Here is a 22,433-nt window from a genome sequence, read left to right as displayed (position 1 = left end):
GCTGGACAACTGCTGGCTGGGATATAGGTTTTACGGGATGACCGTAAAAGTAACAAAAAAATTGGAATTGAAATAAAAAATACAAAAAAGATTAAAAAAAAACAATCTTAAATTGCTATGATCAACGGCACGCGAGGATTCTATTCCCTCATCATCATTATCATATCAGCCGTATTACGTCCACTCTTGGACACAGGCCTCCCCCATAGACCTCCAGTTGCTTCGGTTGGAAGCCACCTGCATTCACCGTGAACCCGCGTCATCCGTCCATCTCGTTAATGAACTCAACCAGCTTTGGCAGCTTTTAGCTTTCTATTCCCTTATGCCCCACTTTTTATATACCTTGGCCAATATCTTCTCTCTCTCTCTCATCAAGTGCCTCTCCAACTAGTGAAGGTTGGCAGTCAGCTCCGCATATCTGATTCGGTCTTTTGCCAGTCTAAAAAGCTCCGCGGCGCTCTTCACTCCCGTCCATTCCCGGATATTGCGTAGCCACGATCCCAATATCTTCACCGAATTAAAAGTTTGAAAGATGGGTAAGTGCTACGTATGCGTTCCGTATGTGCAGTCACCAGAACCAATATCTGAGACAACAAGCGTGCATAAATATCTGATACGACTCTATTTCTAGGGCCGGAAGGACGTGTCAGATATTTTTGCACGCTTCGCTGTGGCAGATCTCAACAATCCTATCCTATTGGTGTCTGCAACAATCCTATTAATTAAGGATTAGTAGTTAATTAATGAAATGTACGTGTATTTTTTTTATTGAAATAAACAGCTTTTAATTTTTTTTTTTTTTTTTTTAGATATTAATGCTGGTGACTGTACCATCAGCCAAATAAGTGGTCTACCAATTTTTAAACAGGTTCCTATATCAAATGAAGACATGTGCGACATATGCTAAAGTCGAACTTTCAAGTTGACAGACACGTCTATTGGCATCATTGATTTATAACATGTAAACGATTACTTATCAACTTTAGAGTGGTAGACCACATATTTGGCTGATGGTACATACCCAAAAGGGTGACAAACGGAGAAGTAGTGTCGCTACACTGTCTCTGTCCGTGTATCTGATGAACCGTAATAGATAAGACAGCCGAGACTAATTATACTATATATTATGTGTATTTCTATTACTTACCGCTAGAAAAAAATAAACTTTAAAATAAGGAGGTACCAACAGCCAATATAAAATGACCCCATTGAGAACATTTTACTCAGAAGCCGGGCTCTGCGAACACTGGCTATTTAAACTGAGCGTATTAAAATTACAACCCCAAGAAATTTGGCGCAGGTTTTATTTTTATGCAACACATCAAATTCCGTAAGCCGTGGTGGCCTAGTGGTTTGACCCATCGCCTCTCAAGCAGAGGGTCGTGGGTTCAAACCCCGGCTCGCACCTCTGAGTTTTTCGAAATTCATGTGCGGAGTTACATTTGAAATTTACCACGAGCTTTGCGGTGAAGGAAAACATCGTGAGGAAACCTGCACAAACCTGCGAAGCAATTCAATGGTGTGTGTGAAGTTCCCAATCCGCACTGGGCCCGCGTGGGAACTATGGCCCAAGCCCTCTCATTCTGAGGGGAGGCCTGTGCCCTGCAGTGGGACGTATATAGGCTGGGATGGATGATCACATCAAATTCATGATGTATTTTTTGGGAATTCCCTCGGGAATTTTAGGGCATCCCAGACTTTTGGGGAGCGTTCAAGTATTGCGTAGGTACTTAATGCAATTTACTTGTAAAACGTTACGATGCGTAACTGCGTTACAGGGGCGGGAGGGGGGTTCACACAGATAGATAGATAGATAGAAACTTTAATCGTCATAACAAAATAACATGGCTCTATACACGTTTTTGATAAAAACAAAGGAATAAACATTAAGAAGACAAAACCAGGTTAACAATCATACAGAAAACGCAAAACAGAACGCAGAACGCGCACAGCGCGGTACGTAACAGTTTTTTTTGTAACAAGTACATACTATAATGACCTCAATAGTAGGAAATTCGGATCATCAGTTCTTGTTCTTGGCCTATAAATGGTCTTAAACTGAGTTGCCAGTGTGACTGTGCCAAAAAAATACCAACTTCATTTGGAAAACGGCTAAAGAAAAGCTAAAAGAATTAAATTGAAATGGACATTTGAGTGTTACGTACCGTTCAGGAAGGAGGAGGGTGTGCAGAAAAATGTTACGGCGCGTTACATGGCGGGAAGGGAGGGTCAAAAATCTTCAAAAATTGCGTTACGTATTACTTGAACGCCCCCTTGGTAAAAATTTAGCATGTAGATAACTGATAATCTGAAATAACATATTACGCTTCTTTACATTTCAAAATTCCCACGAGATCAGGCAGGATAAAATCCTAAAATTTTATCCACTACAAAAATGAAATTCTACGCGGGACGATGCATTTTTTGGATCTTTGTGAAATTCCGGAATTTCAATTCAATGAGGGTTTTCACAGAGGCGAAATATCACTAGATGGCGTTCGTGAGGTCCGTTTGACGTTTGCTTGCGATTGGCTCATTTAGTTATTTAACCAATCACGAGCAAAAGTCAAACGTCAAACGGACTTCACGATACTAACGCCATCTAGCGATACTAACGCCATCTAGCGATAACCCTCATTGAATTGCTGGGCTTAATGGTTTACGCGTGCGGAGCCGCGGGTAAAAGGCTAGTATCAAAATAGAAACGAATTCTATTAAAGTTGATAATATTATTTATGCACAAAATAATCTTACAAAATACTCTTACTTGTCAAATAAAAAAAATTGTTCTCTCATAATTAGTTACCTACTTACAACATTATGGCTGCACTATACTTCTTTAGCCCTATTTATGTTAGGGGCAACTGAACCCGTTAAATCAAGCATAGTTTGAATTGCCCCATATTTCATTTCATTTTCATTTATTTATTTTGTTAAAACATATGCAGTTGGTACAAATTTTCATGTATGTAGTTTCATGTGTTTTCATGTATAGTTCGGCTCACGTAAAAAGAGCGCTGGCGATATACCTGCGCAGTGAGCAATTAACCGACCAAACGGGTGGAAAGACGTAAGGCGCGGGTGAGGAGGGAGGGAGGGCTTGGCTGTGCCGTCGCGCTATTGGTTCGGCAGTCGACCTTGACCTTTACCTTTTCGTGCGCGACGGTACCCCTGCGCAAACACATCCCCTCCAAAGTCACCCAGCGCTCTTTTTACGTGAGCCGAACTATAGTGTGTTTTCATGTTAGTTACAATATCCCTCCCAGCTGTATATGATTTATTTATATTTCTTTATCTCATTTGTTCTCTTATATGGATGTAGTTTAACAAAAGGGAACCAAGCCATAACAATTCATTTTTTTATTTAATTTGGATCTAGTTTCAGTAGCAGGGTACCCTTTCATTATTTTTGAAATTTTGGAAAAAATATGGTTTTTCCAACTGTGAATCAAGAGCATAATCGATTCAGATAGTTTAAAAAAATGGAAAGGGTACACTTTTTTTTGAAAACGCCCGAGCAACAAAAGCAAAGTTAGCACATTCACTGCCACCAGTGCAAAACAAAACAAGAACAAAACGCATATGCATAATAATGCGTTTTCGGAACTTTGCCCGGTGCCACTGTCATAATTAATCATACATTTTGAGCACACATATGCGTCGGTGGCACCTGTGGAAGTCAGATGGCAGTGAATGTGTTAAAGAATAACTTGACAGCACTTTTTTTTTTTTTTTGTTAAACTATGTCCAAATATGCAAGTACATTCCAATACAAACTCAACTAGACAAACATAGTGCTGCTAGAATAATTAACCAAATATACAAATGAGGTTGTCATTATATTACAACTGTGATCGAGAAGTTACAAACTTATTGAACATATTACAAACTTAAACATTCCAACCCAAGTAGCGCCACTTACTAAAATATAATGTTAACCTAAGTGCACATTCAATATTTTGTATTCCGTCCACCTGCATGAGTAAGTTTGTAAAGATTTGTTAATGAAGGTCTTAATCTGTTAATATGATGGAATTAATATTTACAAATTAATTAACATTAATATGTGATTTGCTTTGTGTCATGTTTACATAAAAAGGGTTTGGTTATATAAACAAGGTAATGTCAATGTTGAGTTACAAAATGTTAGATTTTTGTGTTCATTATTTTTCATATTTTGATTTCGTAATAATGGTAAGGTACACCGCAAGTGGCTGTTATGAACTATGTGGCATTTGGGTACCCCCAACAGTAGATAAACAAAAAATCCATGATCTAATTCACCTAAATTTAAAGTAGCAATGCTACCGCCTGTTGTTGTTCCTTTGATGTCCCCTTCCTCTAACATAAGTCTTGTGTCCTCCCATTTTGTTGTCAGGCTGGAACAGTTTGTTGTTGGAATTATTGTTGTTGGCATTAGGGGTGGCGCGCGGGGTGGGTGTCTGCGGGGGTGGCGCGGCAGAGAGCGGAGGCGGCGGCGGTGTCGGCTGCGGCTCGCTCATGTTTACTTGTTCATTAAACAGCATACAAAATTCACCAACTTTCTGTATGTCACCAGATTTCCCAGCGTAAAGCGTCAAAGCGCCGCGAAATAGAGCCGCATACCCCCTAGTGAGCCTCACAATGTCGCCAGGCATGAGCAAAGCCCCAGGTTCGTCCCAAACAGATAGGTTGACGGAGGCACTGGCATCGGCGACTCGCAGAGTTCTAACCTCCCTGGCTTCCTTCGTCAAGGTCGGCCCGCCAACCTCGAGTACGATGAACACGGCGTTGATGTTTTTCTGACCCTGCTTAAGGTCCTTAATGGCCACAAAGTCTGTGCTCCCCATTGTGATCGTTTAGCGCGTTGTGTTAATATTACGACGATCGTTCGAAAAATCTAAGTTTTAGTAGTAAAGGTTAGTGGTTTAAAGTATATATCGTAAATTATGTCAAAGATAAATAGCTAAAAACAAAGAATTGGTAGGAATACACAAATTCTCACTTTGGCATTTGCAAAAATGATTATGGTCAATGTCAAATCATTCTTCGAATCGAACTGTCAAATGACAGTTGCATTAAGAGTCTGTTTCACCTAGTTTTTATCACGCTATCAGGGTATAATTTTAATAAATCGAGGTAAGCTCTTGGCTTATAAATCAAAACGCATTAAAACTTTTAAAACCGTGATGTACGGTTAGCATCAAAAGTATATTGGTTACTTTTTAGGGTTCCGTAGCCAAAATGGCAAAAACGGAACCCTTATAGTTACGCCATGTCTGTCTGTTTGTCGGTCCGCGGCTTTGCTCAGGGACTATCAATGCTAGAATAGAAAGCTGTAATTTTGCACGAATGTATATGTAAACTATGCCTCTAAAATCTAAACCGGTGGGTGGAATTTTTTTTAAAAATTCAGGATGATAGTATATCAAACTTACAAGGAAAACTATAACGGTTAAGTTTTCTTGAGAATTATTAGTAGTGTTAAGAGTAAATAGCAGCTTAAGGTATAAAAGCCGTATCCGTATTCCGTAGGAAATCCGAAATCCTTAGAAAAATATTACTTATTTTTTTCGTAATGGCTACGGAACCCTCTTTTGGGCGTGTCCGACACACTCTTGGCCGGATTTTACTCTGTCACATTAACACATTTTGTCAATCTTGTATGGCGCTAAGTACGTGGCTGAAAAACGAAAAGTACAAAAGTAACCACCAACCGACTTATGATGCTGACTGTACACGCAATGTGCAGAAGTTTTTTTTGTGTTCTGAGAGCAGCAGTAGTGGGACGTATATAGGCTGGGATGAAGTCTGATTTTGAGATTTTTTTTTTCTTTTTTTATTCTACTGGATGGCAAACGAGCAAGTGGGTCTCCTGGTGGTAAGAGATCACCACCGCCCATAAATATCTGCAACACCAGGGGTGTATGTTTTTATTACATACAAACAAAGCATACAATAAGTTTTTGTTGAAAATTTCATTTTGAATACAAGCTTTTTTGCTGTCTGTACTTGCATTGTCACCCAAACTACATTTAACTACCTAACATTTGCATAACAAATTTCAAATCGATGCCATTAACGGTTGAAGAGTTCCGTCCACCGGAGACGATCCTGGCCGGACTACAAGGATGACACTACCAGATTATTGTATTGTCACGCGATTTACACATGAATGCAAAATTTCAGCTCAATCGGTAACCGGGAAGTGGATCAAATTTAATTTGCAAGATTTGATGACAAACATCGGGCGGCAGAAACCTGAAACGCCTGAAACTAAAAGGTGAAGCTAAAAAAAAAGCCGCATTTACAATTTATCTGTCGTGTTTTGCTGTAACGCTCTGTCTCTCTCTCACTCTCTATAGCTTTGATGCGACATAACCTACGGACACAACACAACACAACACACTGCATCAAATAAATGTGAACGCAACCATATAAAATGTATGAAACCGATGCCGTTGATGCGTCATGACCACGACACAACACGACAGATAAATCTGAATGCGGCTTTAAGATTATTGCTTATCGTCTTCTTATCGTACTGTATTTCCCCGAAATTTCCCCCTCCCACAGTTCCCAAATTAGGCGGTTTCCCCCCAAATTTAGGAAAAAAATAATTGGGATGAAATTTATTTAATTAAGGGCGTTCTATTGCTATGGGGATTTGATTTTTGCCTTTTTATATTTTTTCGTATTCGTTTTATTTAATTGTCTTTATATATTTTTAGGATTAATAAATTTAAAAAGTGTTAAAAATTGGGCCATGGCAATATAATCTAGCCACTAGATTCTGGCCGGGCAAAGCATTTTTTACGAAACTTTATCTAGTATCATTTTTGAGACTGTCAAAATTTAAATTATCTTAGTAGCCCGGCTTAGATGATTTTGAAATTTCTAATATAATATAAGAAACAAATTAAATGAATTTTACTACGAAAAAAATTATCAAATCCCGTTACTTATGGCCCTGCACATTAGTGCACATGGAGCTTAAAGAAGCAATTGGTTTTAAAGGATGCCATGAATCCCTTAAAAATATTACACATCAATCGTTTTGAATTTCTTAGCAGTAAAAACGAACGGGCTTTGCAAAATATGAGATAGCTGCTTGGAGGCACAGATCACAGATTCTTAAGAAAGAAAGAAAAAAAAGAAAGAAGACATTCATTTACTAACACAGAGACACGTATACAAAAAAAAAAACAGGAAAACACTCATGAAATTACATTATACACAATTTTGTGTGTCCCTGCGAAAGTGAAACGGTCGCTGACAGCATTATGCTGAAGCGTTAGACGCTTGCAGCGCTTATTTTCTACCAGAACCGTTTGTGACTCACGGAACAATACACAAATTATACTAAATGAACTACTTACCCATACATACGTAAATAAAATTGAGAAATAAAAATAAATAGGTATAATTATACCAAACCAAGAACAATATGTACATCAAAAGAGACTAGAAAGCAAACAAATTATTTACTTTGATGAAACATGTACCAGGTGTGGCCTGTAATAATAATTAAAACATAGATCATACTCGTTAAACTGAACAACATTAGTTCAGCGAACTAAAAGAATTTCCTTGCTCACCCGCGACCTTATGGTAGGCAAGCTTATGCAAAATATGCGTGTTCATGCAGTTCCTCCACCTCCACACTGTAAGAACACACACAAATCACAAAAACCCATCTATCACCACCACCATACTACACTGACCCGTTTCGAACTCAACCAGAGCTCATCTTCAGAGTACCTAACACAACCGTACCTACACCATGCTACCAGTTGTTAGACTAACAAACCACAACCAAGTACCCACATATATCTTATCAAACAAAACAAAACTACCCACAAGGTGTGCGGTTTTTTCTTTTCTTTTATTGTTTATGAAATGACGCTTTAAAACCTTACATCAACAGTTTCAAAATTGAAAACTATTTTAAAATAATTGGACTATGCTTAAAATTAATTAATCCTTAATATAATTCAATAGATTCATATTCGTTATCATTAATTGTTTTTAAATCGTGTATTTTTTTATATATTTCTGCACAGTTGTCATTTTTAGGTTATTTTGATGTGTTCTTATTGTCTATGACAGATTGTCATTGAATAAACAGCGTTCCTAAGAAATGTGTTTGATCTGATTCCTGGTATTATTCCTAGTATTTCCATATCTATCAACTGGCGACGATGAGTATTGGAACCCTACCATGTTTCGACCCGAGAAGTCAAGAGTGGGAAATATTTCGAAACCGGGTAAAACAGTTTCTAAGCCTGAATGACATTAAGGCCGAGGAAAAAAAGCGTGCTGTTTTGATCACTCATTTATCGGATGATGCGTACTTATTATTACGGAATCTAAGTCATCCGAAGGAGGTAGAAACCTCGACTTTTGATGAGTTGGTAGACTTTCTGGACAAACACCTGACTCCAACGCGGGCGACCTTTGCGGACTTAGGTAACTTTTATAACGCAGTGCAAGCAGAGGAAGAATCTGTCGAGGATTGGGCAGCTCGATTGCGAGGCTTAGCCGTGCATTGTGCCTTCGGAGACTGCCTGGATAAGGTATATCGGGACAGATTTGTACTCGGGCTCAAACTTGGATCTGTACGAGACCGACTCTGCGAGCAAGACGCCAGCAAGCTTACGTTTGCAAAAGCGCTAGAAATAGCGAAGCAAACAGTCACCGCGCGGGAGGCGAGGGCTACGGCGCCGAGAGCTTTTTCACCCGCCGCTGCTATGAAGGAAGAACCGCTGTTGTGGTCCGGCGCAGATCGAGCCGGCGCGGCTCAACGAAGACAGACTTCGCCGAATCGTTGCGCAGTGTGCGGCATGAAGGGTCATGCAGCTGAGAGGTGCCGCTACAAGAATTACCGCTGCCAAAGGTGCAAAGAAAAAGGCCACCTGAAGAAAATGTGCGGTTCAAAGGAAAAACCGGTCAAGAATATCAACTTGGAAACGGATTCGAGTTCGGACGAGGCGCCTGTGGCAGTAGACTGCCGGGAATGTAAGGAGTGTCAGCTGTTTAATTTGAGGTGTGTAGACAGCGAACCTTATTTCGTAACAATCGTGGTAAATTGTAGTACAAAACTGAAAATGGAAATCGACTCTGGGTCTAGTACCAATGTTATTTCAAAGGAATTGTATTTGTCACATTTTGCTCACAAGCAATTATTTAAATGTAACATTCGTATGTGCTTTTACAATGGCCATAAAATTAAGCCTCTGGGGTATTTCATCACTAAAGTAGCGTACAATGGTATGACACATAAATTTAAGTTTTTTGTCGTCGAACATGGTGGTCCCCCGCTATTAGGGCGAGATTTTATGGCAAAATTCAAATTATGTATAACTTCGATAAATAACAAAATTGACTTGGCATCTGGTGATAACTTAGAAGTGCGAAATTTGGTTGAAAAATACAAAGGATTGTTTAGTAAGGAATTAGGTTGCTATACGCGTGCTGACGTTACTTACAGTTGAAGGAAGGTGCGACGCCCAAGTTTTGCAAAGCGCGTCCATTACCGTTTGCAATCAAGGACAAGGTGGAGGCCGAGCTCGAGAGGTTGGTTGAGGTCGGCATACTGGAGCCCGTGAACCACTCGGATTATGCAACTCCGATTGTTCCGGTGCCCAAGTCCAATGGTAGTATCAGAGTTTGTGCGGATTACTCGGTTACATTAAATAATGATATTTACGTTGACAAATATCCTCTACCAAGGATAGAAGAGATTTTTGCTAAGCTGAGCAATGGTCAGCAATACTCCAAGTTAGATTGTAGTCAGGCGTATAATCAGTTGAGGCTTTCAGAGGAATCGCAAAAACTTACCACCATCAATACCACCAAAGGGTTATTCAAATATAAGAGGCTAGTTTTCGGCTTAGCGTGCGCCCCGGCGATTTTTCAGCGCACTATTGAAAACCTTTTGGCGGGAATAGATGGTGTAACAGTTTTCCTAGATGACGTTTGTGTGACAGGTCCGACTAAAGCCTTACATTTGGAGCGGTTGGAAAAAGTATTCCAACGATTTCAAGAATCTGGTCTCAGATTAGAACAAAGCAAATGTTCCTTTTTTCAGGATAGTGTAACTTATTTGGGTCACATTATTAGCAAGGACGGTTTGCAAAAGTCTCCAAAAAAGGTAGAGGCCATTGTCAAAGTACCCAAGCCCACTAACATAACTGATTTAAAACGCTTCTTGGGTATGGCAAATTACTATCGCAATTTTGTTCCCAACGCGTCGTCTATCCTAGCTCCACTCCACGAGCTATTGCGTGAGGGTGCGCGGTGGGAGTGGACGGAACGGCAGCAGGCGGCCTTCGATGGAATGAAACGCGAGCTCAGCAGCTCGCGCGTGCTCGCGCACTTCGACCCGGCGGCGCAGCTGGTGCTGACCGTGGACGCGGGCCCGGCCGGCCTGGGCGCCGTGCTGGCCACCGTTGACGCCGCTGGGCGAGAGCGTCCGCTGGCTTTCGGTTCCCGGTCACTGTTGCAGAGCGAACGTAATTATAGCCAATTACAAAAGGAAGCCACGGCTATTGTCTTCGGTGTTAAACGCTTCCACCAATATTTGTATGGCCGACGTGATCCTTTTATTTTAAAAACCGATCATAAACCGTTGTTGGCAATATTTGGTAAAAAGGGCGGTATTTCTGTTACGACTGCATCGCGGTTGGTTAGATATGCAGTTTTTCTTTCTGCATATAATTTTAAAATACAGTATACTTCGGGCAAAGAAAATCCAGTCGCAGATTTCTTTTCAAGGAATCCGTTGGATCAGCGTGAGTCGGAACATCACGAAGATGTTGAACATTGGGCTCCGGCTTTAAATTCGCTCCAGTTGGAAGGACTACCCGTTACATACAGAGACATACGACAAGCGACTGCGAGCGACGGTGTTCTTAGAACCGTAGTCAAATATGTCAACCATGGTTGGCCGCGAAAAATAGTATGTAAAAATGTTTTACCTTATTTCCAGTGTAAAACAGACCTGGAGGTAGAAGATGGTTGTCTTCTACGAGGTCACAGGGTCGTGATTCCCACAGTGCACAGGAAGGACATACTGCAGGAGTTACATCGAACTCATCAGGGCATAGTCCGAACAAAGAGTGTTGCACGATCACGGGTGTGGTGGCCGGGCGTCGACCGCGACATCGAGCAGACGGTGGGCGCGTGCCGCGTGTGCGCGACGCTGCGCCCGGCGCCGCCGCGCGCGCCGCCGCAGCCCTGGCCGCGGCCCCCGCGCCTTGGGTGCGTATACATCTGGACTACATGTCGGTGTCTCAGAATACATACCTTGTGGTGGTCGACGCTTTCAGCAAATGGCTAGAGTGTTTCGATATGTGTTGTGGAACAACGACGAAGCAGCTTATATTAAAGCTCAAATTTTTATTCTCTCGATTCGGCCTTCCCGAAACTATTGTATCCGACAATGATGCAAAAATCGCGTCCAATGAATTTCTCGAGTTTTGCAAAACTAATGGCATCGCGTACCTGACGTCTCCGATCTATCATCCATGCAGTAACGGGCAGGCAGAGAACAGCGTCCGTACGTGTAAGAGAATGTTGAAGGCAATTTTAAGCTCTTATTCTTGTAAATACAAAATTAATGAGAAGCTTCAGGAATATTTATTTGACTACCGTAATACTACTCATTGCGCCACGGGAGCTTCCCCGGCTAAGTTAATGATGGGGCGTGATTTGCGTGGTAGGCTAGACTTGTTAGTGCCGTCGAAGCATGAGGTGCCCAACCTTGTAACTGAAGCGAAAAGGTTATTCAACATAGGCGCGCTAGTTTGGTGTAGGTGCTATGTGGATAGAAAACCAATTTGGAAAAAGGGGACTATTACTAAAAATATTGGGAATCGGATGTTTTTAATACAATTAGAAGAAGATAATGTTATTTGTAAACGACATATTGACCAGCTGATGCGTTACGTATCTAACGACGACGTTTCTGATGTGCGTGGCACGGAGCGTCGTGCGCTAAGATCACAGGCATCCTCGCAGTCTGTCTTGTCGACACCTTTTCAACTGGTGGATGACGAAGGGTTAGGAGATGACTGGCAAGATGCGGTTGAGGGGGTGGAGCAGGTAGAGTCAGTAGAGCCAGTAGCAGAACAGGTAGAGTCAGCAGAACAATCGACAGTTGCGCCTGTTGAGGTTCCCTGTGACAGAGTCCTAAGACCGAAAAGAAATGTCAATTACAAAATATGATGGTCCTACTTTTGATACCTAGCTGTTATTTATGTTTGATAATAATTCATTGTTTAATTTTGTTATATGTCTTTATTTTAGGTTCCCCAACTAAGGGTGAAGGAGCTGATGTGTTCTTATTGTCTATGACAGATTGTCATTGAATAAACAGCGTTCCTAAGAAATGTGTTTGATCTGATTCCTGGTATTATTCCTAGTATTTCCATATCTATCATATTTCCTCACATTCACAAACACCGTGTTGGCTGTTTAGGAGTTTCCAACGTAAATGAAAAAAAAAAAACTTTAATCCCTAGAGAATAAAAAGGAGCTTTAGTCCCGATGCGCAGAGACTAAAGTAACATTTTAAGAGCATGATAAGTGAAAAGGAATTTAGAAAATCGGTCTCCAATTGACTGAAAAATCGGTAAACATGCATTAAAACATATACTATACCTAATATAAATGTAAAAATACGTGTAGTCCAACAATAGAACCTCTTCCTTTTTTGAGGTAGGTTAAAAAGAAATACTAAGTTCTGAACTTCTGACAGCTCAACATCATGAAAAAAAATGTTCTGTATCTTTAAATTATTCCCCCTAAACAATGAGCACTACGATGATAAGATTATATAGCATACAAAATCTGTCATTTGATCGCGAGCGTCAGAAGAAGTTAGGCAATACGGCCTCTGTCAAAATGGTCCAAAAATGTATGCGTCTGGACTTAACGTAAATGGGTACTGACAAAGGTTATCAAAATTATCAAGAAACTCCTAAAGCGCATCATCAACTTTCACACATTACTATATGAATGTTGATGCAGCTTGAAGAGTCCCCGAGTATAATTTAATATCAAGATTTAATACAGAAATACAGAAATAAAATTTTGAAGGGTATTTTCAAGTAGCTGTAGCAATTTTAGGGATTTTAAACTTAGTGGAATTGGTAACACTGAAGAGATTTTTTTGACACAAATAACATAACCTCAATGTACACAGTTTCATTATGTTCATAGTTCAACCGACGATATTGGAACAAATTAAATATTAATAAGGTCTATATATAACGCTCAACCGTTATGAGAGATAGGTAAATGTAGTGTGTATATTATACTTCAATCAAAGCATACCAGCAATTTAGTCTAGTACTATCCATAAAATAGTAAACATCGCATCGAAATAAAGCCAAATCGTGCGTCGATTTTCCTGCATTTATATAGTGTAAAATATGTTCAATCAACTGGGTACGGCCGGGGGCAACCCCAATAAGGACCTGGAGGTGACTTCGCCGCCGGACGACACGGTAGCTGCGCTAGAATTCTCTCCGCCGTCGGTTCCCCAGACCTTCCTTGTCGCTGGCTCATGGGACTGTAAGGTATGAAATTTGTTGATATAAAATGTTAAATAATTCAATATACTTCGTTGACACATTCATTACTTTACTGAGGTCTGTATGTTCTTGGGTAGGTATCTGCACCCAACAGTATAACTACAGTTCATTGACATAAAATACTTATCATTTTCATGGGTGACACTCTTTCCCGGCCCGGATAATACCAACCCTGTTTTTCGTATACACGCCCATACAAACTGTCATGAGCTTCTAAGGGCGTGTACACGAAAAACAGTGTTGGTATTTCCATGTTGGTATTTTCCGAGCCGGGAAAGAGTGTCAGTCATTTTCATGACTGAAGAAGAGTGTGGTCCTTATTTAAAACACTAAATCTATTCTATTTTAATATCTAGGCATTATTATTTTCTATTTAGTCCCATTGTATCATAGTAAATATCTTCAAAAGTTCCATTTTTATAACACATATATCTGTTCACAACCATAATTCCTTATGATGACACCTTACTAAATGTTTCATACACATAGCTCAGAACCTTTAAAAATTCTAGTTTCTTCTATTTTTATCAGTAAAACTGGGTATTGGGTCAGGGACGGTGACTCAACAAGGTCACGCCATTTTGTCACCAAATTAGTTTTAAATATTTTTAATTATAAATATATATGTTAGTCTGTAAGGTATTTATATGAATTTGAAATAAATGAATTTATTATTATTATTTCAGAAAATTGCTAAAATGTACTTTCTTTTTTATTCCCATAAAATGGTTGAATTACACTTAAAACTAGCTCGCTAAGGTCGTTCATAACTTGAATGAAAAGATTTCTCTTTCTTATTTGAATCTTCAGGAAAACGAAGAAAACCCGACAAGTCCCATGCAACATTAACATTCAAGTTATTATTTTTAATTTCAATAACATTGCAGGTGAGATGCTGGGAGGTGGAAGCATCTGGGAAGACGGTGCCGAAAGCCGCACAGGGCATGGACGGCCCCATCCTGGACGTAGCGTGGCATGATGTAAGCAGTGTTAAAGAAACACTTTAAGGGGCTGTTTCACCATCCATGGATTAGTGTTAACTGACGGTTAAATGTGATGCCGTCTCCGTCTATTCGAACAAAACAAATAGATATAGAAAATACAAACTGAGACATGGATGCACAGAAAAACCAGAACAGAGACCAGCGCTGGGAATCGAACCCAGGTCCTCGGCATTCCGTGCTGCGTGCCATACCCCTAGACTACCACTGGACAGGAGTACAGACACAAATTTCTCCTATGCACACATATCTCAGGTTGTTTTTTTTTTTTTAAAGCCACCTGAGATATAATAATAATAATAAAAGATATTTATTTAATAGTTATATATGTGTGCATAGGAGAAATTCGTGTCTGTACTCCTGTCCAGTGGTAGTCTAGGGGTATGGCACGCAGCACGGGATGCTGAGGACCTGGGTTCGATTCCCAGCGCTGGTCTCTTTTCTGGTTTTTCTGTGCATCCATGTCTCAGTTTGTATATTCGATATGGTTTTACGGGATGATCGTAAAAGTAACAAATTTGGAGTTGAAATAAAAATACAAAATGACTCCAAATAACCAGTCATAAAACAAATAGAGACGGCGTCACATTTAACCGTCAGTTAACACTAATCAATGGATGGTGAAACAGCCCCTAAATCTTATATTTGACAAGGCTTAAGTACATTTAAGTGACTATGTCAGCCTCATAGGAAATCTGTGAAAGAAAGCCACCAAACATGCCTCTGCTCTGCTAAGAGCTTAGTCTTGGGCATGAAAAACGTGTCTACAAAATTGTACATCTATATCGCGCCATCTGATAATGGACTGCTCAGCACCATATTCACCACCTTTTTAGGGTTCTGTAGCCAAAATGGCAGAAACGGAAAATGGTACAACAAAAAATTCTAAAAAATTTTTTTAGGGTATACCCATAGACGTAAAGTGGGGATGTTTTTTTTTCTCATCCAATCCTATAGTGTGGGGTATCGTTGGATAGGTTTTTTAAAGCCATTAGGGGTTTACTCAGACGATTTTTCGATTCAGTGATTTGTTTGCGAAATATTCAATTTTAAAGTGCAAATTTTCATGAAAAAATCTAAACCGGTGGGTGGAAAAATTTGAAAAAAATAAGGATGGAAGTAAGTCTATCAAACTTTCAAGAAAAACTATAACGGCTAAGTTTGCTTGAGAATTATTAGTAGTTTAAGAGTAAATTGCAGCCTAAGGTATAAAATATACCTAAACTTGGAAGATTCCATATAAAATACGAAAGCCTTAGAAAAATATTACTTAATTTTTTCGTAATGGCTACGGAACCCTATTTCGGGCGTGTCCGACACGCTCTTGGCCGGTTTTTTTGTCCTATTTTTTTTCGAGGCTTTAGGATAAAGATATTTATTTGTTAAAACACGAGTTACATAAAATACAGCTGTTCGGTTTTTGTCGGCTTAATTGCACCTGTGGGACTATGCCAGCCTCATTGGTAGACTCGATGGCCACATTCATCAAACACTTCTCCTGCGATGTCCAGATTATCTGGCTGCAAAGGAGTGCTTGATGTACCTGTAAATTCGTACAACATCTTCCGATAATGCCCAGCACCATATTCACTCTACCTTAAACTTAAATCTTTTTTTTTTCATACATGTAACTTTCGGACCCATATTTGGGTGAACATTTGTTTGTTGTTTCCAGGATGGATCTAAAGTGTTCATGGCTTCAACAGATAAGAGCGTCAAGTGCTGGGACCTGGCAGCCAATCAAACAATTCAGGTATGCTAACCCTCAATATAAAATATGGCACACAAAATGGTGTATTTACGGCGAGGGTGATATATTGAATCCAGAATGTAGCGAAGGATTCTATAATAGAATCCTGAGCTTAATGAGGGATTCAAGACAAGTGTTAACGCCCAAGATGAAAATAATTTTGCTCCCGAATATTACTAATATTAATGGATGTAATTATCTGAAAATAAATTATATTATTATTAAATTATATTATTATTAAATAAATTCTAATTATTATTAAAGAACAACCAGCATAGAAATGGCGTTTGCAATAAAACCCTTAGAAAAGCCTTGAACAGAAAAGTTGCACTTTGCTCCCTCTCGTCAGGGAGGAAAAGTTACTTTTCTGAAGGAGAGGTGTGAAAATGATATTTGAAATTCTCTGTAAAGAGCTTGTGTATTTTTCTTGCCAATCATTTCTGTCCAGGGCGAATATTCAAGTGTTTTGACATCATCACTATCCCACATTTGTTAGCACAGTGGAAGGACACGTCGCAAGAATGTTAACACTAGTTTTAGCACTGGGATTGTCTTTAATTTTCATAAAAATTAACTCAGCATTACTTATCTCTTTTAATAATACTTACCATCACAGTAATGAGAAAATATTTACCTTCAGCATTTCGGGCAACTGGAGCAACTTAGCTAAAGGGAAAGTACATTTGTTACATAATTTGTTTTTGTCATCTCAATAGAATAGAACGGAATAAGCCTTTATTAACAATTCATTTAGCATTTATTCATTTTTTATTTCAACATCTTTATTTTATGTCATATTTATGTAGGTGGCGGCCCACGACGCTCCAGTAAAGACCTGCCACTGGGTCAAGGCCCCCAACTACACCTGTCTCATGACTGCATCTTGGGACAAAACCTTGAAAGTAAGTTATACTGAATTAGGAATAATTCCAGTCTTCAACTTCTATGACTTTCTTTCTAATAAAACAGATGAGGCAAGTGCTGTGAAGTATGTGAGAACCAAGCATGTCAATTTTCGAACTCATCATCAATTCATTTGTGTTGAAAATATGTGCCATCAGCCACTAGTGTGTGAATTACTACTATTGACTCTATTCATCATTTTTACTTCTGTTAAACATACCACCACTTGGCAATGTGCGAGACTGGTTTAGGCTCACAAATAGGCTGCAGCAACAAGTATCACCTGCTTAAGTACTTGATAGCCTCTCAAATGAAATGTGAAGCCTTTACCACCACCACCACCACCACCATGGGGCACCATGCCGCAGATGAATGCGACGTCGGGGACGGTGACTCAACGGGGTCACGCCGTTTTGTCACCAAATTATTTTTAAATATTGATTATAAATATGTATGTTAGTCTGTAAGGTATTTATTGTATGGGCCAAGTTGCCCGAAATAAATGAATTTATTATTATTATTATTTTACTCAATTTAAGATTGGTTTTTTGGAATCTTTTTGTATTTATTTTATTTAAATTCCAAATTTTTTACTCAATTTATTTTCAGTTTTGGGACACACGCAGTTCTTCACCAATCATGAGCATGAGTCTGTCGGAGAGGTGCTACTGTGCAGATGTGGTGAGTCAAACTTTGATTTAAATTTTCCAACAATTGTCCAATTCTTTCTGGCTCGCCAATGGGTTACGGAGTCGTCGCAGAAACATGTGCTTTCAAGATCTAGGCTGACATGAATAATATAGTCACCGGCACCAATATCTGACACGACTCTATTTCTAGGGCCGGAAGGACGTGTCAGATATTTTTGCACGCTCCACTGTGGCTGATATTAATGCTGGTGACTGTAGCTACAGCCGATCACGCAAAATATGCGTAAATGGTGTAGTGAAAAACAGTCCAGTATTATGTTTTTTTTCTCACTTTCTATATCTTTTTCAACAGATATTGATGATTTTTATGTCATTCGTTTTATTGTCTAGTTTGTAATTCATGTTAAATTATTTAAGAGAACATTTATATTCTATGCATATTTCCTATTAAGACCCATCATTATACCTACCTGATTTATTTTATAAAAAAGGGTTCAAAAAATCTATACCAACTTATGGCTAATTTCTTTTCTGAAGATTGCATTTTCTTCCTGAGCGCATTTACTAAAAAAAAAAAAAACACACAGGACTACCCAATGGCAGTAGTAGGCACAGCCGATCGAGGCATCTGTCTCTACACGCTCGAAGGGAAGCCAGCTGAGTTCAAGCGCGTGGAGTCTCCCCTGAAGCACCAGCACCGCTGCATCGCCATCTTCAAGGACAAGAAGACTAAGCAACCAGCTGGGTTTGCACTCGGCTCTGTTGAAGGCAGGGTTGCGATACAATACGTCAGCCCGACCAACCCGAAGGATAATTTTACTTTCAAGTGCCACCGTTCTGCTGGAACTACGGCTGGGTATCAGGTATGTGAAAGCTTCATAATAACTACTATTAATATATTTTGCCATATCTCTCCGTAAAGATTTGCAATTTTGAACATGAAACTACCGTGAGACTCACTCATATTAAATATAATGACCCGGATAACTCACGTCTTAAATCGAGTTTAGCTCGACATGTTTCGGGCTAATCCGTAGCCCTTCGTCTTCGGAGCAACGCGACTCAGCGGCTGCTGCAACACGCCGCCGCTCTGCTCGCGCGACTACCCGACGAAACTGACACCGGCACACAACTACCCGCGTTTTCATCATCATTACAACTGTCAAATGTAGGGTAGCACACAACACTAACAACATCGCTCTGTAAAGGTACGTTCACACACACCGATGACGCAGCACGAGTATTTAACACCGTTTTCCAACTCGGAGGTACCGTCCAACCACTATCCCGGTTGACATGTCGAGCTAAACTCGATTTAAGACGTGAGTTATCCGGGTCATTATATTTACTATTAATATACCTTGACAAGTTCGTATCTGACACTGTAAAACCCTGTCGCAGTGATCCTCTATTGCCTTTATCAAGGTTTTTTTTGATAAGTGCGGCAAATGCTACTGCACCAGTGTTAGTGTCACATACGAACTTGTCAAGGCGAGCGAGGCAGCCATTTTTGGTCGGATTTTGTTTTTTTTTCACCAAGCAGTATCAACTCTTACGCACGCAGCTTTCTCAACAAGACGGCTAGCTCAGTGGTAGACCTGGCTACTTTTTATTTTGTCACAGCAGCAGAAGTTGTGTTTGGGCCCTTTTCTATCCTGCAGTGTTTTTAAGCCTTTGCTATGTCGGTGACCCTTGTTCTTTTGCGTATGTCCTCATTCCTGATTCAATCCCGTAGGAAGATCCTGAGCATAGTTCTCTCCATATCCTGCTGAGCAACTCTGAGCCTATTCATGAGGCTTATAGTGAAGCTTAGCAAGTATGATCCATATCGGCTTGCATACTAGTCCGAATGTATTGTTTGTCAGAAAGATCGTTTGTCATACATAAATCTCTGAATCCAATAATTGTTCAGAATCGTTATATAAACAGACCTACCCTAATCTATAGTTTTCTATAGAATGACCGTTTAAAATTTCAGAAAAATTGAAGGTTGGATTTTTTTTTATGACAAATCAATCAATCACAGTATGACTAGAATACGCGCATATGAAAATATGCGAACTTTGGCGTTCCCATGTAATTAACTTCACTTATTCCCAGGACATCTACGCGGTGAACGACATAGCGTTCCACCCCGTCCACGGCACCCTGGCCACAGTGGGCTCGGACGGTTCGTTCTCGTTCTGGGACAAGGACGCGCGCACCAAGCTCAAGTCCTCTGAGGTGCTGGACCAGCCCCTCACGCGCGCCGCCTTCAACCACAACGGGCAGATCTTCGCATATGCTGTCGGCTATGACTGGTCCAAGGTTGGTGTACAGTCAAGAACATATATATATGTGCATTACCAAGACGTCAAAAATATCCATACGCTTTTATTTATGTCACTAACCATAACCATAAGGTTGATGTATTATGTATTTGAAGTTAGTATCGATGTAAAAATAACAAAGCAATATGAATCTAATTGTTTCGAGAATAAAGTCCAAACTGCAACGGTGTAAAACAATAGAGAAACAAAGGAACTTTTGGCATGGGTCAGTAATTTCCTAGAACTTATTGTGTACATTATATTGCACATTTGGAGCGCACGAGGTACGAGATGCATCCAGCAGATCATTCAAGATTGTACTTAGATTTATCTGATGTCTTGTTTTTTATCACATTATCTCCTCAGTTCGATGGATGAGTCTTTGCTTGTGAAAACTAAATTAACATTAGCTAGTTTAGGTACAGTCAAGGGCAAAGATATCGACACGGCCAAAGTTGCAAAAATATGTACACACGACTTTATGCACTTAATATTAAGGCCGTGTATACATATTTTTGCAACTTTGGCCGTGTCGATATCTTTGCCTTTGACTGTACCTTCTAATGCTTTAGTCATATCAATCAATACCTATTTGGGTAATCATGGTAACCCTGTCCAGACGGAACGTTTGCGTCCCGAGGTACTAAACTATAGCTATATACACCCCATCCAGATGCTCTCGCGCGCTTCCATAGCATCTTGTAGGCGAGGTAGACGACTGTAGATCCACTCCTGCTGGCTCGTGCTGAGGCACCGACTTCAGCCTGGTAGAAAATTATTTTCATGATTTTTTGTAGTCGGATAATTTTATTTTAATTTATTTATGTAGTAAAACTATTTTGTCTATACTTACTATGCCTTTTTATGCAATTAAAACTAAATATTATATTCTCAGGGTCATGAACACTTCAACCCATCTAAGAAGAACTTCATCTACCTCCGGCCCTGCTACGAGGACCTCAAACCGCGTACAAACTGATCGTTATTCCTGTATTGAAGGGACCACATTCCTACAGTCAAACTGTTTCATTATCACTGAGAACTGAATTACTGCACTGATATGGCAATTGATTTATTTGAATGAAGTGTTCCAAATAAAAGAGTAGCCTAAAAAATTAGGGCATATGTTTGGTAACCAGTTTTTTGAGTGTGGGGAGGTTAGGTTATGTCCTGGCATCTGCGCACTTGTAGACCCTAATTTTATGTTATCTATATTTTGTTGCGATACTTGCGATAAATTAACAGTTGGTTTGCCACATGTTGTCCACCTCTTAGATTTTTTGAAATACATAATTAATTAAATGCTTTATTTTTGCAAAGCACTCCTTCGATGTTGAGTGGGTTATTACTATCAGTTCTGCAGCTAATGAATCATGCTTAGACTGTGTTATTGGAGTTGTATTATTAATAGAAGTTTAACATTTTCTCAAATTTATAATTGTCCATTTTAAAATCATTATGGATATTTACAGCCAATAGAATAAATGGGGGGCTATTCTGAAATTCGAAGTACGTATCATACCATCCCTCTTACACTCCTATTAAATACTATTAGCGTGAGTGGAATGGCACAATACAAAGTTAGAATTTCGAACTTCATAGCATAAGGCCAATTTATATTATTTAGCAATCTGTTGCTCCTTTTTCTATTTTTAACTTTTTTTAAGTATTGTGGTAAGAATTAAAAATAAATTGTAGAGGTTCTCAAACTTTGTGTAATTCTCAAACTCAAATTCAGCATCAGATTTTTTTCCTGTTGCAATTTCATAATCTCTCTGTAGCTGACTGTATATTTGTAATGTGGCTACTATGGCATGTGTCGCAATTTCCATTGCAAATTTTTGTTCCCAAACATTGTTTATTAATAAAAATCAACCTTAAATATGAACTATGTATTTTAAGTAAAACCAAAGTGTTAATAAACAATTCTAAATGAAATCAATTATTTTTCACATTTCCCATGTTACAGCGTAAACATAAAAAGTATTCATTAATTACGTGAGGCGTTCAAGGGGGTGAGACTGTGAGCGGAATGTCATGAGAACTCAATCTCATCAGCAATTGATAAATCGCCTCACATAATTCATTGAAACCTTCTAAATATATACATACCATTGGCTAATTGATATATTGATATACTTTGGGACTAGGTCAATTGGTGTGAATTGTCCCGTGATATTTATTTATTTATATAAAATTCTATTTTAAATAAACTATTTCCAGTATTGTAATCTCTACTAAAT

General features: G+C 39.4%; 3 protein-coding genes across 3 annotated transcripts; 2 read left to right on the top strand and 1 right to left on the bottom strand.

Annotated features, from left to right (window-relative positions):
• Positions 1 to 2,904: 2,904 nt before the first annotated feature.
• On the bottom strand, positions 2,905 to 5,015 carry LOC141441670 (SOSS complex subunit B homolog). The gene has a single exon (XM_074106468.1). The coding sequence runs from the start codon at positions 4,827 to 4,829 to the stop codon at positions 4,305 to 4,307; it is 525 nt and encodes a 174-aa protein (XP_073962569.1). The 5' UTR covers positions 4,830 to 5,015; the 3' UTR covers positions 2,905 to 4,304.
• Positions 5,016 to 8,180: 3,165 nt separating this feature from the next.
• LOC141441890 (uncharacterized) lies at positions 8,181 to 12,301 on the top strand. The gene is made up of 5 exons (XM_074106783.1): positions 8,181 to 9,062; positions 9,470 to 9,646; positions 10,070 to 10,429; positions 10,970 to 11,241; positions 12,289 to 12,301. Exons 1-5 carry the CDS (start codon positions 8,181 to 8,183, stop codon positions 12,299 to 12,301), a joined length of 1,704 nt encoding a protein of 567 aa, XP_073962884.1.
• Positions 12,302 to 13,136: 835 nt separating this feature from the next.
• Positions 13,137 to 22,132, top strand: Rae1 (ribonucleic acid export 1). The gene is made up of 8 exons (XM_074106154.1): positions 13,137 to 13,562; positions 14,465 to 14,557; positions 16,254 to 16,331; positions 17,135 to 17,230; positions 17,841 to 17,912; positions 18,469 to 18,744; positions 19,982 to 20,188; positions 21,086 to 22,132. The coding sequence occupies exons 1-8, from the start codon at positions 13,416 to 13,418 to the stop codon at positions 21,167 to 21,169; spliced, it is 1,053 nt and encodes a 350-aa protein (XP_073962255.1). The 5' UTR covers positions 13,137 to 13,415; the 3' UTR covers positions 21,170 to 22,132.
• The last annotated feature ends 301 nt before the right edge of the window (positions 22,133 to 22,433 follow it).

This window comes from Choristoneura fumiferana, chromosome 24 (assembly GCF_025370935.1).
Source record: "Choristoneura fumiferana chromosome 24, NRCan_CFum_1, whole genome shotgun sequence".
Taxonomy (NCBI): domain Eukaryota; kingdom Metazoa; phylum Arthropoda; class Insecta; order Lepidoptera; family Tortricidae; genus Choristoneura; species Choristoneura fumiferana.
The sequence above is the reverse complement of the archived record's forward strand: the minus strand, read 5'-3'. Positions and strand labels throughout refer to the sequence as shown.